This window comes from Bos javanicus, chromosome X (genome assembly GCF_032452875.1).
Source record: "Bos javanicus breed banteng chromosome X, ARS-OSU_banteng_1.0, whole genome shotgun sequence".
Classification (NCBI taxonomy): domain Eukaryota; kingdom Metazoa; phylum Chordata; class Mammalia; order Artiodactyla; family Bovidae; genus Bos; species Bos javanicus.
In genome coordinates, this window is record NC_083897.1 from 104,729,225 (window position 1) to 104,744,364 (window position 15,140).

Here is a 15,140-nt window from a genome sequence, read left to right on the forward strand (position 1 = left end):
AAAAAAGACACAAAATATTGCATGTTGTTCACAGTAATCCTGCCTATGAGAGAAAAGCGTAATTGGTAGTACAGATTAGACCATTAGGGCACAGCTGTTTGTTTGTCTCAATATAACTGGTGAACTGGAATTAGAAGCCATGCTTCCATCTCAAAGATCCCATCATGAGAAAACCTTATTATCTGAAGGTCTATTTTTAAAAATTTAAGAGGGTAAAAAGACTTTAAAAAAAGAAAGATTATTTGGTAACCTAAGATACCGTTTGAAATTTATTTTTTGTTGTAGCTGTGAATAACCATAAATACCCTTGAAACACAATAATCTTAAAGCCCAAGAGTGACCTATCCATTAAAAATGAATTCCTGGTATTCTGTTTGTTGCTCTTAATTAGAACATGCTGGATGATGCTTTGTTCTGACTTGTGAATATTCCCAGTTCTCATGTTAGAGGTACCACAATGCAATATAGTATCAATTACCTTTCAACCTCTTCCCTAAGAGACAACAAGTACAATGTAGCTGGGATAGGCAACAGTTTGTGTAGTTAAAAGCACGCCTATAGGTAAAATTCGGAGAAGGCAATGGCATCCCACTCCAGTACCCTTGCCTGGAAAATCCCATGGATGGAGGAGCCTGTTAGGCTGCAATCCATGGGGTCGCTAAGAGTCGGACACTGAGCGACTTCACTTTCACTTTTCACTTTCATGCACTGGAGAAGGAAATGGCAACCCACTCCAGTGTTCTTGCCTGGAGAATCCCAGGGACGGGGAGCCTGGTGGGCTGCCGTCTATGGGGTCGCACAGAGTCGGACACGACTGAAGCGACTTAGCATAGCATAGCATAGGTAAAATTAAAAACAAGTCAATAGCTTATATAGATAAAAGAATCAAGTGTATTTAAAAACTCATGTACCTAGAACAGCTTTCTATTCCTTGCCTTCTAAAAGGCTACATTTTGGAAGTCCCTAAGGGAAGAAAAACAAAGGGGGGTGGGGGTGGGGAGGAAGGGGCACTTTCTATATTAGGTCTTAAGCAAAAGTCATTTCTACAACTATTTAAAAACAAAAAACAATGTTCAGGACACAGGGAAAATGCCAAGTATTAGATAATGCTTTAAAGAAACACTATGGCAGTTTTGATATGGTTTTTATGAGACTCTAAATCAATTAAATTCTCAAATAAATCAACTACCATATTTCTATGTAAGTTCATTATAATATTTTCCTTTTTATTTGGCCTTAAAAGGCTAAACGAAAACAATGAAAAATCTGAGCGTTTAATTCACCAGGTCCCTTCTGGCATTCAGCAATTCAAAGAAAGTACATACTTATTATGTAATGTATTTTTATTTCTCCAGTAACCAGAATGGGACTATTAGGCTGATATACTCAACAGTTATTAAATATATATAGCATATTATATATATGTGCACAAAGTAAAAATCAGTCTAAAGTTAATCTCATATGTTTTTAGTTGCAATATAGATTTAAGCAATTAGAAATACTCAAAAACTAGTAATACTCAAAAAAAGCTACATAAAGAAAGATACATAAAAAAATCTTCAACTCGAAGCCATCCTAAATCAAGTTGTCCCCTCTGAGACTCTTGCAGATTATTGTTGACTATAGAGCAAAAAATTAATTAAAAAAAAAAATACAGGTATATTTTGGAGATTGTCATTATTTAAATACTGATTTACTCAAAAACAAGCCTGAAGCGGCAACAATATGAATCTAAGGAAAAATCAGAAAATCTTAGCTCAATATAATCAATATACTTTGATGACTTCCACTTTCAACAGAATAAACCAAATATTTTAAATTCAAATTTTCCTGTTTAAAAAAAAAAATAAGGTCAAATTTAAAAAATGTCTTAAATTCTAAAATTTAAAAACTATATATGGTTAATTATTTAATATTTATTAGAATATAGTTAGGCACTCATTTTTAAACGTACATTATATTTATGCTGGTATAGAAAATTTACACTGGAGGACTTTTACATTTTTAATTGATATTTGTCAGCTTTGCTATTTTGCTTTCATTTGTATTTTATATTGTTTTATGACACATTAGACAGGCCTCAAAGAAATAATCTACTCCACCCTTACTGAAAAGGAAAAACATGTTCTGTTCCATACTAACCCAAATTATGACTATTTCCCAAGAGACTGGGCAAAAGACAATTGGACTAACTATACAGAGAAAGCCAAAAATATTTTTATATTAAAAAATAATAATAACAATGCAAAAGCTATATGAAATAACTCTACCCCATGCTACCAGGAGGTTAAGATCATTTAAAGTTCTGTAGCAGAGCAGAACAACTGTAACATTTAACTTTGAAAACAACAAATCAACACACTTTTGGCGATCGAGGGTCTGGAGAACGAGCAAAGAGTTCATCTTCAGGCAACTGAACATTTGAGGAAACGGATTCACATGGACGTGTACCATTGTAGATATGGAATTTGCAATGAGGATTTAAGGCCATGGAGAGAAGTTCTAGAAGTGGAAACCAATCTTGGGACAACTTGGCCACACATAGTTCCACCAGGCGATGAGTATTGTTGATAATACACCTCTGTTATATAAAAGGAAGGTAATTAATGAGATAAAGAATTCCGAACAGAAATATCTTCCAATCTTAATTAATTATATTTTAACAATTATCCTTCAGTTGTTCGATACTGATCATCTGAGTTATGTTTAACTTTACTAATATTGGGATCAAATTGATATATCAAAAAAGAAATTAGGGAGGTGAGAGAGAGGTTCAAGAGGGAGGGGACATGTGTACCTATGGCAGAAACCAACACAATATTGTAAAGCAATTATCCTTCAGTTAAAAATAAATTTAAAAAAGCAATTAGCATTTACTTTATAAATTATATAGTATCTACTTTCAAGAACCATTTGCAATGGCTTACAAAATGAAGTAGGCACTGTTCTGTGTCCCCAGACAAGATGCACATTACCACTGCTTCCTCCTTGCAATTTTTAAACTGGAGGCAACAACTCTAAAATCTAAGCAATGTAGAAATATCCAAGATGGAGTAGGTTTGCTATCTAAGCCTCAATGCAAAAGTCTGGTACTACTCCCAAAGCTTCCATTTCATACTCAAAAACTCACAATTTGTAACCATATTTCCCTATAATAAACAAAAAACAGAAACTTGTAGTAATTACGGTACTTCAATCTAAAAATGCACATTTTTTTTCACTTTTTAAGATCTCTGGAATTTGGTTGTATCATATAATCATACATCATATAAACCTGAGACCACTACTGAATATTGGCTTGTGGTTTAAAATTTCAAGAGATTTTCTCCGCCTCCACCAGGCGCCAAAGTTGAAATGCGCAGGTTTCTTTGGTGTCTCTTTTTGTACGTAAAGTTTACTTCTCTGCATTGACCCTTTGTGTGCCAGATAATAGGTTCCCCATCTTGGGCGTTTTCCTTCCTTAGTGGTACATAAAATGAGTAAATGGTGCATTTCACAACATGTCATATTTTCAATGAAATATGGTGGCATCTCAAAAATCACAAGGCACTCGAGAAATAAGGAAACAGATTAAACCTATGTTTTCTAACTTGAAAACTCACGTTCTAAATGATCATGCTTCTTCAACAGAAATTATAAAATTTCTCATTTTAAAAAATCCTTTAATTCAAGTAATGATCAAATATGTAACCAAATATATATATATAAATCATGACTATATAAGTCAGATTTTAAAAATAAAAGACTCACATGAATCTCAAACTTCCAGCCACTCACTGCCTCGTCTGTAAGGATTTTCGTGAAAGATATTGTTAGCCCATCTCGAAAAAATCGCTGACATGCTTCACTTTTAACATCAAGGCCTAAGAGAAGGAGAGAAAAATTAATGTAAACAAATTATTTCTCTAATTGTCTTACAATGTCCAATTACATGATAAAAAGTAGTAACTGTAAAATATTCAGTAACAGCTAACAATTGCAGACTAGTTTCAGAAAAAAATTCAAAGCATTATCTAAGAGGTCAAAAAAGTAACAGATTGAAAAATAAAAACCACCATCAATGAATTTCAAAAATACTTAACAGTATAAAAGTACATTAAGCCAAGTAATACTAAGATGAACTGAAAATATTTCTAATTATGACAGTGGCCCAACATTAAAAACAAAATGGTTATGAGAACAATGTGATAGGAGATTTAAATACTTTACAGTATTTTATTGACAATAAACTTTAAAACAAAAAAAACAAAAAATGATGTTTCTCAACTATTTTTAAAATCTCATTCTGGTTGTAAATTATCCATTTGACAAATACTATTATATTATTCTAAAGAAGAGCTTCATCAATTAAAGATAAATTTTCATCTTCATTATTAGTCTCTTTTACTGGCTCAACATCTGTTTATGTCTTTAATTCCATCTGATTTCAGAAAGGCAATAGTGCTACATGTCCCCAGTCACACACACAAAATCTTTAACTCTCGACGACAAAATGAAAACCCATTCAATTTGTATATAAAGTATCTGATTTTGGTTGTACAAAAGACATGACATTTAAACCTAGTACTGTACTTTTAAAAAATCTGAACCTTGTCTAAAATTAAAATAAACCATGGGTCCTAAAAAAATATGGGGGGGTGGGAGGGGTAGAGACTGCATGTCCCGTGAATGGCAATGATATTAAATGAAATAACCATTGTGTGTTTTTGCCTATCACTGTACAGTTAGGACTTAAAACATGCCTAGGACAGAAGTCTTCAAAAAATTTGCTGAACGGATGAATAAATGTGTAAATGAACAAAAGAAATTTGAGTAGTAGAAAAACAATGGTAATCTGATAATGCATTTTCATAACTCATTAGATTGGTTTTATAAGATTAATAAGGTGTAAAGACACATTCTTTAAATGAAGGCGGGTAATTAAGACAAAGGAAATTTTACCCTTGCTTGGAATGAGACAGACTTAAGCAAAGTACCAAAGACAATTTTTGTAATAATTAATTTCAACTGATAATGAGAACATATCCATGGCTACGCAATTTCAGAAACTAAAATGTTACTGCTGTTTACTTTAATCTCTAAGCCTTAAAAATATGTACATATTATAATAGTAGCCCTTTGCTAAGAAAATTCAGTTGCACCTTAAGAACCAATCATTGAAAAAAATTAATTCCAAAATTAAGCTTTTACTTCTAGACAAGAATAAAAACATAGTTTTAAAAAAAACGGGTTATTAAGGAAAAAACCAGTATCTCATCTTTCAAGTCTTTTTTTTCTTTTAGAGGAAATTCAAACCTTTCTATGTATTAAAAAATAACACATAAGCTGGACAGTTTAAACATGAATATATACAAATTTCATGTATAACTTCTGAGAGTTCACAAACATCCTTGAAGGTTGTCCAAAGGATATGAACGCTTGCTCCAGGTATAAATCTTAAGCATAGCAAGAAAACTTAGCTAAATGTTCTTATCTAAGAATATACAGAAAAAGTATTCAGGCATGAAGTGAAACTATTTTCTAGTAGGATACATTATACGCAAAGCCTAATACCATTTAAACTTACCTTTTTTACTAAGGTCAATAGCAGCTTCTAAAAGCACTTCTAATTCCCCTTTTGGCAAAACTGGAACCACCCATCGAGGCCTAAGAGTTTTAATAATATAAAAAGATGTTTATTGGTTGAACACTGAAAGAGGCACTATAAATGAGTTACTAATTACAGTTACTTACCTCACCATGAAAATATTAAAATGACACTAAAATATTAAAACCACAAAGTTGGCAGACTATCTGCTTTGTTTGACTAAGTGTCATCTGTTGTCTCTACAAACAAAAAAATTTTTAAGGAACTATCAAGAAAAAAATATAGCAATGAGAGAAGGGGGAATAAATTATTTTAATAACTTAGATATAAAACTACTATAATAATCATATATCACTTAAATGGATATCTACTGTTAGAGTTCATACGAAAGTGCTCATTTACATAAAAATCATTTTATGTTTCTCTTCCCCACCAGATTTGCTAACATGCAATTTTGTCCTTGAGTGAGCAACCACCAGACAAAAATTGAATAGCAAAATACAACTTTTTGCTATTGTACCTCTGTTATAGAGAATGGTCAGGGACATTACAACTTTATACAATTGTTTGCTTGCTTGACTAATTCATTATATACATTTAATGTGTTCTTTCAAATATATCTCTAAAAACAATGAATTAAATACATATTAATAGGAAAATTAAGATAAATGAAATGAGGAAAACATTTCAGTAATATAGTAAGAATTCCATTATTTCTAGAGAAAGCAGTGCTTATGATAATAAACACAAAGATAACCTGGAAAAATGAAAACCTTATTGCTAGTGGTTAAGTTTTGGTTGGGAGGTGTGTACCTAACAAGGAAATTATAGTGAACCTTACTGACATAATATATTTCTATGTTTAACAATGTGTACTTACATTATATTAGTTATGTAATCAGAATGTTTTTAAAAAGTAAATTTAGTAAAGCAAGTAAGTCCCTATAAGTGTGTGTCTTCCTTTTCTTTTGAGGGGATGTGTCACACCTCCCTAGGACTCACTTGTTGAGCTTACAGCCTGGTGTAAGACCACAGACCAATGGGGGTGGGGGTGGGGGTGGGGGTGGGGGGGAGGGTCCCTAACACACTCTTCCCTTATCTTCTTTTTACATATTTTCCTTCCCGTACACACAAGCTTAAACTTTCACTCTCTGAGTCTTATTCCAAATAAAGCGTGGGGGTGGGTGGGGGGTGGAGGTGAATGTTTGTATTATGAATATGAAAAAATGTATATACTGAACTACTCCTTAGAGATGAAGATCAGGAGAAACAAATGGGTGAGATGCTTAAATGCCTCCAGCTAATCAGTTGACAAGGGGCAGGCTCTGAGGAATTCAATCTCCTTATGACCTGGTTTACCTTAGGGCCATGCAAAAAGTATTCAAGTCATCCAGTAACCCATTCACCAATAAGAAAAAAGGGAAATCACACATATGGTTCTACTTCAGTAATACACCAGCTAGAGTGATCATCATTAATCTTAACACTTTATTGACACTGTTACTTCCTTTCATTTTTAAATCCATTAAGAACCACAGGTTGCAAAATACTTGGCAATGACTAAGATGTTAAGGGTCTTTAAAGAGGCAACATGGTTAACTGTGATATTCTATCCACTCTTGCTCTTTTCTTAGTACTAATCACTATGCTGATTAGTACTATGAAAATATACTATATTTTCATAATATGAAAATACACTATGAAAATCTTGTTTTCCCTGTGTATGACATACATCAAAAAAACAAGACAAAATCAACTCACCTATTGATCATGTCATCCAACTTTGCCAGGTCAGTATGTGGAAATGCAGGCTCCTCATCTTCAAGCTGTGATGGGGCATCACCTTGACCTTGCTCATCTGGAGGAGTTGCCGGGGAATTTTCATTGGAGGAATCAGGCGATGAGGTCTTAAAGATTAGATATTCCAGATTTAAGTTTCTATAACAAACGTACATCTAATAATTCAAACACCAAAACAGATTGGGGGCAATAATTTAAATTTTTAAAGATATGGTCATTGTAAGTTTATGATGTATCAGGTAGTCCGTGTGCTACTACACATGAACATAAATTCATTTAATCCTCAACAGCCTAAGGAAGTATTCTTCCACTTAATAGATTAAAAAAACAAAACCTCGGACAATACGTAATTAGCCCAAGGTCACACAGCTCCAATTCTGTGGTCAGGATTCAAATCCAGGTCTAATTCTAAAGTCTGAGTTCTTATCTACCATGTGTACTGCTTCTCCACTTACATTTCCCATATATGAGCCGTTCATGATACAAATTACTGCACACATTTTACAGATTAAAAAGTCTCTGACTTCATCTTCAACTAATAAGGCTAACTTTACTCTTCACTGTTGGTGCTTCTTTTTTTCCCCCCTCCATACTTTAGTTGTGCACAGTATTTCTACAACTAAGTGAATGAACTTTTATAACCCTTATTAATTTTGAAAGCAGATAGTATTTTTCTCTTAATTGAAACTAGTCTAAATTTTGAGCTGATTTTTGTGTGTTTGTGTGGAATTTTCTACCCACTGTAGGTTGATGGCCCTTTTAGAGAAGGTCCCATTCCTTATCATTTTATTAGCACTCACTGAACAGATGCGTAAATAAATGCTTGTACTGAAGACAGGTGGGTGTACTATATTCTAGTTACAAACTTTATACATGAACTCATAGAGCCAATTTGCAAGAAAACAGCAAATCTTTACTTAAGATGATGAACACTATGTAGGTGCTAAAGGGCTAGTTTCAAGGCAAAAAAACTACACAACAGAATTCAAGTTTTAGAAGCCCAACAGAAATATTTGCATTTTAAGTATGTAACTTAGGAAGTCTGCTTCATTAATTTTTAAAAAGCCTCCCCCATTTCCTCTGGTATATATGTATTATAGATATGCTCACAGAAATTGTAAAGACAAAAATAACAATTAAGATACCCATAATAGTACACCAAAGCACCAGAGACATTTTCAATTATTTCCTGCAATTTTTGTTCTGTGACCCCCACAAATCCTGTCCATATATATGTATAAATTTTCACTAAAATTAGGATAATACTTGCTTAAGTTTGTGTCTTTTTCCATTTAAGTATTTTCCCACATCACTAATAATCTTTTTTAAAGAGCTAATTAATGGCCATATGGACATTGCATTCAATCAATTAAACAAAATTAAGGGACATTTAGCATTCTGCAATTTTTACTGCTAAGATAAAATTATACTTTTATATATAAATCTTTTACATAAAAATTTTCAATTTTTCCTTAGGACAGGACCCTGGGAATATAATTAGTACAACAACGGTAAAAATTATTTCTTTTAGGGCTGCTGACATATATATTACCAAATTCCATTCCAGAAAGTCTGCACCCTCCCATAAATATCTCCCAAGAGTGTTCATCTCATAGGGCCTTTCCCAAGGCTGCTTCATTTATCACTGAGCTTTAGTAGAGCTTAAAATTCTCTCCTGTGGGAACCCTTTTAAAAATTACTATATATTAAGTGAAAAATCTGATTAATTTTAGAAATTCCCTTTATGCCATATGAAAAAAATATATTCAAGGTAAGCCATAAGGTGGGCAGTGATTAGTGCTATGGTTGCTTCTTCCAGGTCCATTAAGTGCTAAACCTTTTGAAATAACTAGAATCCTAACATTAAAAAGCAGAGGATAAGAAAGCGAAAAAGGGATACTACAGACGGTTATGAATATATTTGTGGGAATTCCCTGGCGATCCAGTGGTCAGGACTCCGTGCTCTCACTGCCAAGGGCCCAGGTTCAATCCCTGGTTGGGGAACTAAGATCCCACAAGCCACGAGGCCAAAAAAAGGGAAGAATGCAATTTGTTTGTTCCTTTTTAAATTATCATCTCCAAAAATGTAAAGAGCTATTTAAAGTAAGAGGACATAAGGCAGATGCATAATATTAAGTTGAAGATCACAAACCCAAGAGCTCTTAGTATATACCTTAAGATAAGAGTAAGATTTAATTTCTACCTAAAGCCATGCAAACCACAAACACTGGCGAATGATTTAGGAGTCTGTGCATGGTGCAGGTATGAAACAGAAAAGAGAGGGCAATAGACACTGGAAATCCACCTACAAGCTCCTGGTTTAAAAATATAAATCTCTGGCATCTACCACAAACTGACTATGTTTAAAGAAACACGAGTACTGACTAACAAATTTATGACATAGGAAAGACTTAACTGTGTCCAAGACCTGTGACCATATACTTAAGTATTACATGTCCTAAAAGTGGGAACTGGAGAGGAAAAGGAATAAAATTGACATTTATTAAAACCTGACTTGCTCACTTCTCTAAAATGACAGAGGGAGAGGATGAAAGTGGGGGAAGGAGGGAGGGAAAGAGGACGCGTATGAGCGCGCGCACACACGTGCGACTCTTTCCTATCATTCTTGTCAATAGAGAGAATAACCTATAATAGCTAGACAATAAAAAGTTATCCTCAAATGACAGATATAAGTACTCTACAGTAACTTTTGCCTAACACTAACCCATACAGAATTCTACAGAAACATGCACCAACTGTAAGCAAGTTTGTGATTCACGTGCATGCCCCGCAGTGACAAATTCACCTCTAAGCTCTGTCTGAGCTGCGTTACAAGTTTTAATGTTTGTCTTATTCAGTTTAATATTTCCTGGTATAAAAGTATGTACAATAGAAAGCTGAAAATTAATTCTTTAAACTCCCATTTCAAGAAGTGAGAAAAAGAACGGCAATTCAAATGCAAAAGAAGTAAAAGGGAACATGAAATAAGGGTTAAAAGCATACAAGTAGGAAGGGGGGAGATAGTTAAAGCCAAAAATTGGTTTGAGGGAAGGTTTGATGAAATTGGTAAATCCTTTAGGAAAGGGTAATCAGGAGAGAGAACACAAATTAGCAGTATCAGGGATGAAAAAGGAGATGTTACTACAGATTCTAAGACATTAAAAAGATAAAAAAGGATATTATAAACAGTCTTGCTTCAATAAATTTGACAATCTAGATGCAGTGGACAAATTCCTTGAGAAAATATATTACCAAAAGTCACACACACACACAAATCAGAAAATCCCCCTATTAAAAAAAAATTGGATCTGCAGTTATATCCTTTCCACAAATAAAGCCCCAGGCCAGATTGTTTCGATTTTACTGGTGAAATTATTAATGCAGAAATAACTGAAATCTTACACAAATTCATCCATAGAACAGAAAAAGAATATTACCCTCTGAGTTTTGAGGTCAGCATAAACTCTTGATACCCAAATCTATTTTAAGCTCTAAGAAAATATTATTTCATTTGATCCTATTAATGATCCCATGAAGTAGTTACAGTATTGTTATCTTTTTACAGCAGAAAAACTGAGGCTTAAAAGGTCATATAATTTACCCAGAGTCATAAAGCTAGCATCGCATGGTGCAAAGCTCAAATGTGAACACAAGCAACATGACTTGAGCCCATACGCTCACCACAGGCTACATCAAATGATTTAATGCTTTGTTCTGGAACCGACAAAGGGCTTAACTTTAATGATTACTGATAGAATAAGACACCAGAGGGAAAAAGGGGGCTACATACCCAAGCATCACCACCTATACAGCATTTGAGATTCTTGTTACTGTGTAAGACACACGTTTATTTTTCTTAATAACAGCTTTATGTTACTTCACAAATTATTCAGAATATGCTCCTAATTATTCAGAACATGGGATATTTAGTTATTTAGAACATGGGATATCTGTACCCGTAACAGATACACCAACATAGCTTTAACTATTAAACTTCCTACCTGATTCTGTTGGAGGGCGGGCTGAGACTGTCCATCAGGAGCCTGGCCCTGGCTGTCATTCCCTCCTACTGGAGAGCCACGAGTCGTGGCTGTCATACTCGACACAGGGCAGATCTTTGCAATTTTGTCTGCTTATGTAGTTGTCTTGAAAAAAGAAATTATAGTCCACTTATAGAAGATGAAGTACCAGCATTTGTCAGTCTTAAAAAGCTCCAATTCAAGAATAAACCATCTTGCAGAGACCATTGCATAACCTACAAGTAAAAGAAAAAAAAGCACATTTGTTTTAGACATAAAAAACATTAAGGAATTGTTCAAATTCAGTATTACCAGTGAATCTAGTCAGGAGAAGGTGGCTATATAAAAGAGAGGACAAAGTGAAAAGTTAGTTTCATTAATACTATATTTAAATAAACTGATAATAGTACATCAGTAGTTACATCAAGAAAACATACCAGTACAGCCTCATAATATTTCAGTTTCCTCCTGGGATTCCAAAGACATTATCAAGGTTATTTATTTGGCTGTTATTTCAATTCAATTATGGAGTGGCAAAAACTGTCTTCAATTTGCTAATGCCTTGAATATACACAATCTCACAAACATATTTAAGATATAAACCAAGTAATAAAATCTGATTATTAAAAATATTTCAGGAAGAACTGCACAACTAACATTTATCACTGGTACATGGGTATTAAAATGGTTTCTAAACAAATGTACAAGTGGTTTCAACAGAAACTTTAAAACTTTGGGGGACTTTTTCTTTGGAGAGGGTTCAAACTGTATCCTACTCCTCCAATACAACCTGTTTTGTCAAATGACCTTGACTTTTCCTTTTTGGGAAGGTTTTGGCCACAGGCACCCCCAGAGCCACAGCAGGGCTCCGGACCCGAACTGTTTAACAATGGAATTCTTTGCTACCTGAGCAGCAAAGCTGTATAGAGGAAGACCACCAAACCCTCAATTCTGTATTCTTGGCTGCAGAGTAAAATCATCCAAGGTGCTTTTAAAAACACTGATGTCTAAACCCCTCTTCAGAATGAATAAATTACAATACTTTGGAGTTAAGCCTAGGCATCAGTACTTTTAAAAATACCTCCCCCCTAACTGATTCTAATATGCCCCAAGAATGAGAGCCTCAACTGATTGATTTACAGGTAATTTAGTTTTAAGGAAACCACATTTCCATTTACTCCATGTTTGCCTCAAGCTTAAATATAATCACTTAACCCACAGATGGGGTTCTAAGAAGATTTCCTTTCACTTATCAAACTGGAATAATAAAAAGTTTAAGACTGATAATATCGAGCACTGGTGAGGCTAAAAACGGAAAAATCTTTAATACGTAAAGTGGAAAAACAAAAGGTAACATGGTTGAACAGCCTCTCTCTCACTTTTGCTTTCCTTTTTTATCAACCTACATTACAAAAAAGTTTTATGTGAAGTAGACAATTAAAACGGAGAAGGCAATGGCACCCCACTCCAGTACTCTTGCCTGGAAAATCCCATGGGCGGAGGAGCCTGGTGGGTTGCAGTCCATGGGGTCGCTAAGAGTCGGACACGACTGAGCAACTTCACTTTCACTTTTCACTTTCATGCATTGGAGAAGGAAATGGCAACCCACTCCAGTGTTCTTGCCTGGAGAATCCCAGGGATGGGGGAGCCTGGTGGCTGCCGTCTATGGGGTCACAGAGTTGGACACGACTAAAGTGACTTAGCAGCAGCAGCAGCAGACAATTTAAAAAACCCACCTACCATTTTCTTCAGCCATTTTGGGTTGGCTGGCAAATTGTTTAACTATTCTTTTTCTTACCACTCAAAACATCAGCTAACCGATTCAACTTCAATCTTCTCTACTTCAACCCTGCTCCAATATCTTCCTTTTGATCCCATTACTCACGATCCCCAATGAATAATATCTCAATTGTCACCCCCCTCAATCTTTTCCTGGATGTCTCTTAGCCTATAAATGTGCTTCAATCTTCATTACCAAGATGAAAATTCACCAACTTCCGTCCTTCCCTTTCCCCCCAAATCTTAAAAAGAAGGCCTCTGCTTCCCCCTTCCTTTCTTCCATTGTCTCTCTCATCATCTAGTTGTATCTAAGCAATCAAGACTGTTTTAAGTCTTAGACCTCAGTTGAGGTCTATGGACAGGTTTGAGGATTAACTCCCCCCAAATTACATGCAAATCTTTATAAATACGTACTTTGGAGGGGAAAGAAGGTCTGGTTCACTGATCCATGCTCTACTAATTGACAGCTGATAGTCAAATGACTGTTGCTGTTCACCCTGTCTGTTCTCTTCTCAGAATTAGCCACAACTGGCTGCAACTACTCCCACGTCCGTTCCTGAACCTGAGGTTCCTTGGCGTTTACAATCCTGAACTTCGATTTCCTTTCCACTTCTTTTCAAAGGGGAGGGGAGACAATAGTAAGTAGATAGTAGTCACATTAGTGACAAGTACACTTTTTGACGCTGAAACAACAGTGAAAACATCCACTAAACAGTTGACTCTAGGTCAGGAACTGAAGGAAAACTTGGGGGTGGGGGTCTTGAAGAGAATGTTCACAAAAGAGTGCAAGATGGATTCATTAGCGTCAGATGGGTTGTTGTTCAGTCGCTAAGCCATGTCCAACTCTGTGATGCCATGAACTGAAGCGAACTAGGCTTCTCTGTCCTTCACTATCTCCCTGAGTTTGCTCAAAATCGTGTCCACTGAGTCGGTGATGCCATCCAACCATCTCTTTATGTTGCCCCATTCTCCTCTCGCCCTCAATTTTCCCCAGCATCAGGGTCTTTTCCAATGAGTTGGCTCTTTGCAAAAGACAGCTGATGTACTGGAGCTTCAGCTTCAGCATCAGTCCTTCCAATGAATATTCAGGGTTATTTCCTTTAGGATTGACTGGTTTGATCTCCTTGCAGTTCAAGGGACTCTCTAGAGTCTTCTCCAGCACCACAGTTCCAAAGTGTCAATTCTTTGGTGCTCAGCCTTCTTTATGGTCCAACTCTCACATCCATACATGACTACTGGAAAAACCATAGCTTTGACTATATGGACTTTTGCCAGCAAAGTGATGTCTCTGCTTTTTAATATACTGTCTAGATTTGTCATTGCTATTCTTCCAAGGAGCAAGTGTCTTTTAATTTTGTGGCTGCAGTCACCATCCACATTGACTTTGGAACCCAAGAAAATGAAATCTGACACTGTTTCCCCATTTTCCCCTTCTATCATCATACGGTATCCCCCACAAATAAACACCTCCTTCTGAAAGTGAGGAGTCACAATCTTGGGGGGTGGGAAGAAGTCTATTATTTATTCCCAAATGTAGGGCAAGTTGGAAAGGGGGAAACAAATCCTGAGGCACAACAAAATTAAAATGATATTTTTAAGGTACATCCTTACAGTTTACATAGAATGTGGTATTTTCCTGTAAACTAGAAAACCATGGCTCTAAGAAGTGACTTGAACAAAACACAGATAAGTTAATAACTCTAAAGTGAATTTTATTACTTCGTCCATTAAACCAGTGCCATCACTCTTCAAAAGGTATTTCCAGGAAGCAAACCCAAGGGTGGATGGATAAACATTTGGTATACACACACAATGGAATAGTATTTAGCGTTAACAAGGAAGAAAATTCTGACTTGGATGTACCTAGAGGACGTAATGCTAAATGAAACAAATCAGTCACAAAGGGGCAAGCGGTCCATGACTCTACTTATATGACGTAACTACACTCAGAGAAG

General features: G+C 35.3%; 1 protein-coding gene across 4 annotated transcripts in view; it reads right to left on the reverse strand.

Annotated features, from left to right (window-relative positions):
- Positions 1-15,140, reverse strand: part of USP9X (ubiquitin specific peptidase 9 X-linked) — a 116,446-nt gene that overhangs the window by 71,330 nt on the left and 29,976 nt on the right. For all 4 annotated transcript variants that reach the window (XM_061410410.1, XM_061410408.1, XM_061410409.1 and 1 more), the window contains exons 2-6: positions 11,389-11,642; positions 7,349-7,494; positions 5,567-5,646; positions 3,751-3,863; positions 2,363-2,581 (exon numbers count right to left, since the gene is read on the reverse strand). In XM_061410410.1, the coding sequence (XP_061266394.1) occupies positions 2,363-2,581; positions 3,751-3,863; positions 5,567-5,646; positions 7,349-7,494; positions 11,389-11,484 (654 nt within the window). In that variant the 5' untranslated portion in view covers positions 11,485-11,642. The remainder of the gene's footprint in view (positions 1-2,362; positions 2,582-3,750; positions 3,864-5,566; positions 5,647-7,348; positions 7,495-11,388; positions 11,643-15,140) is intronic.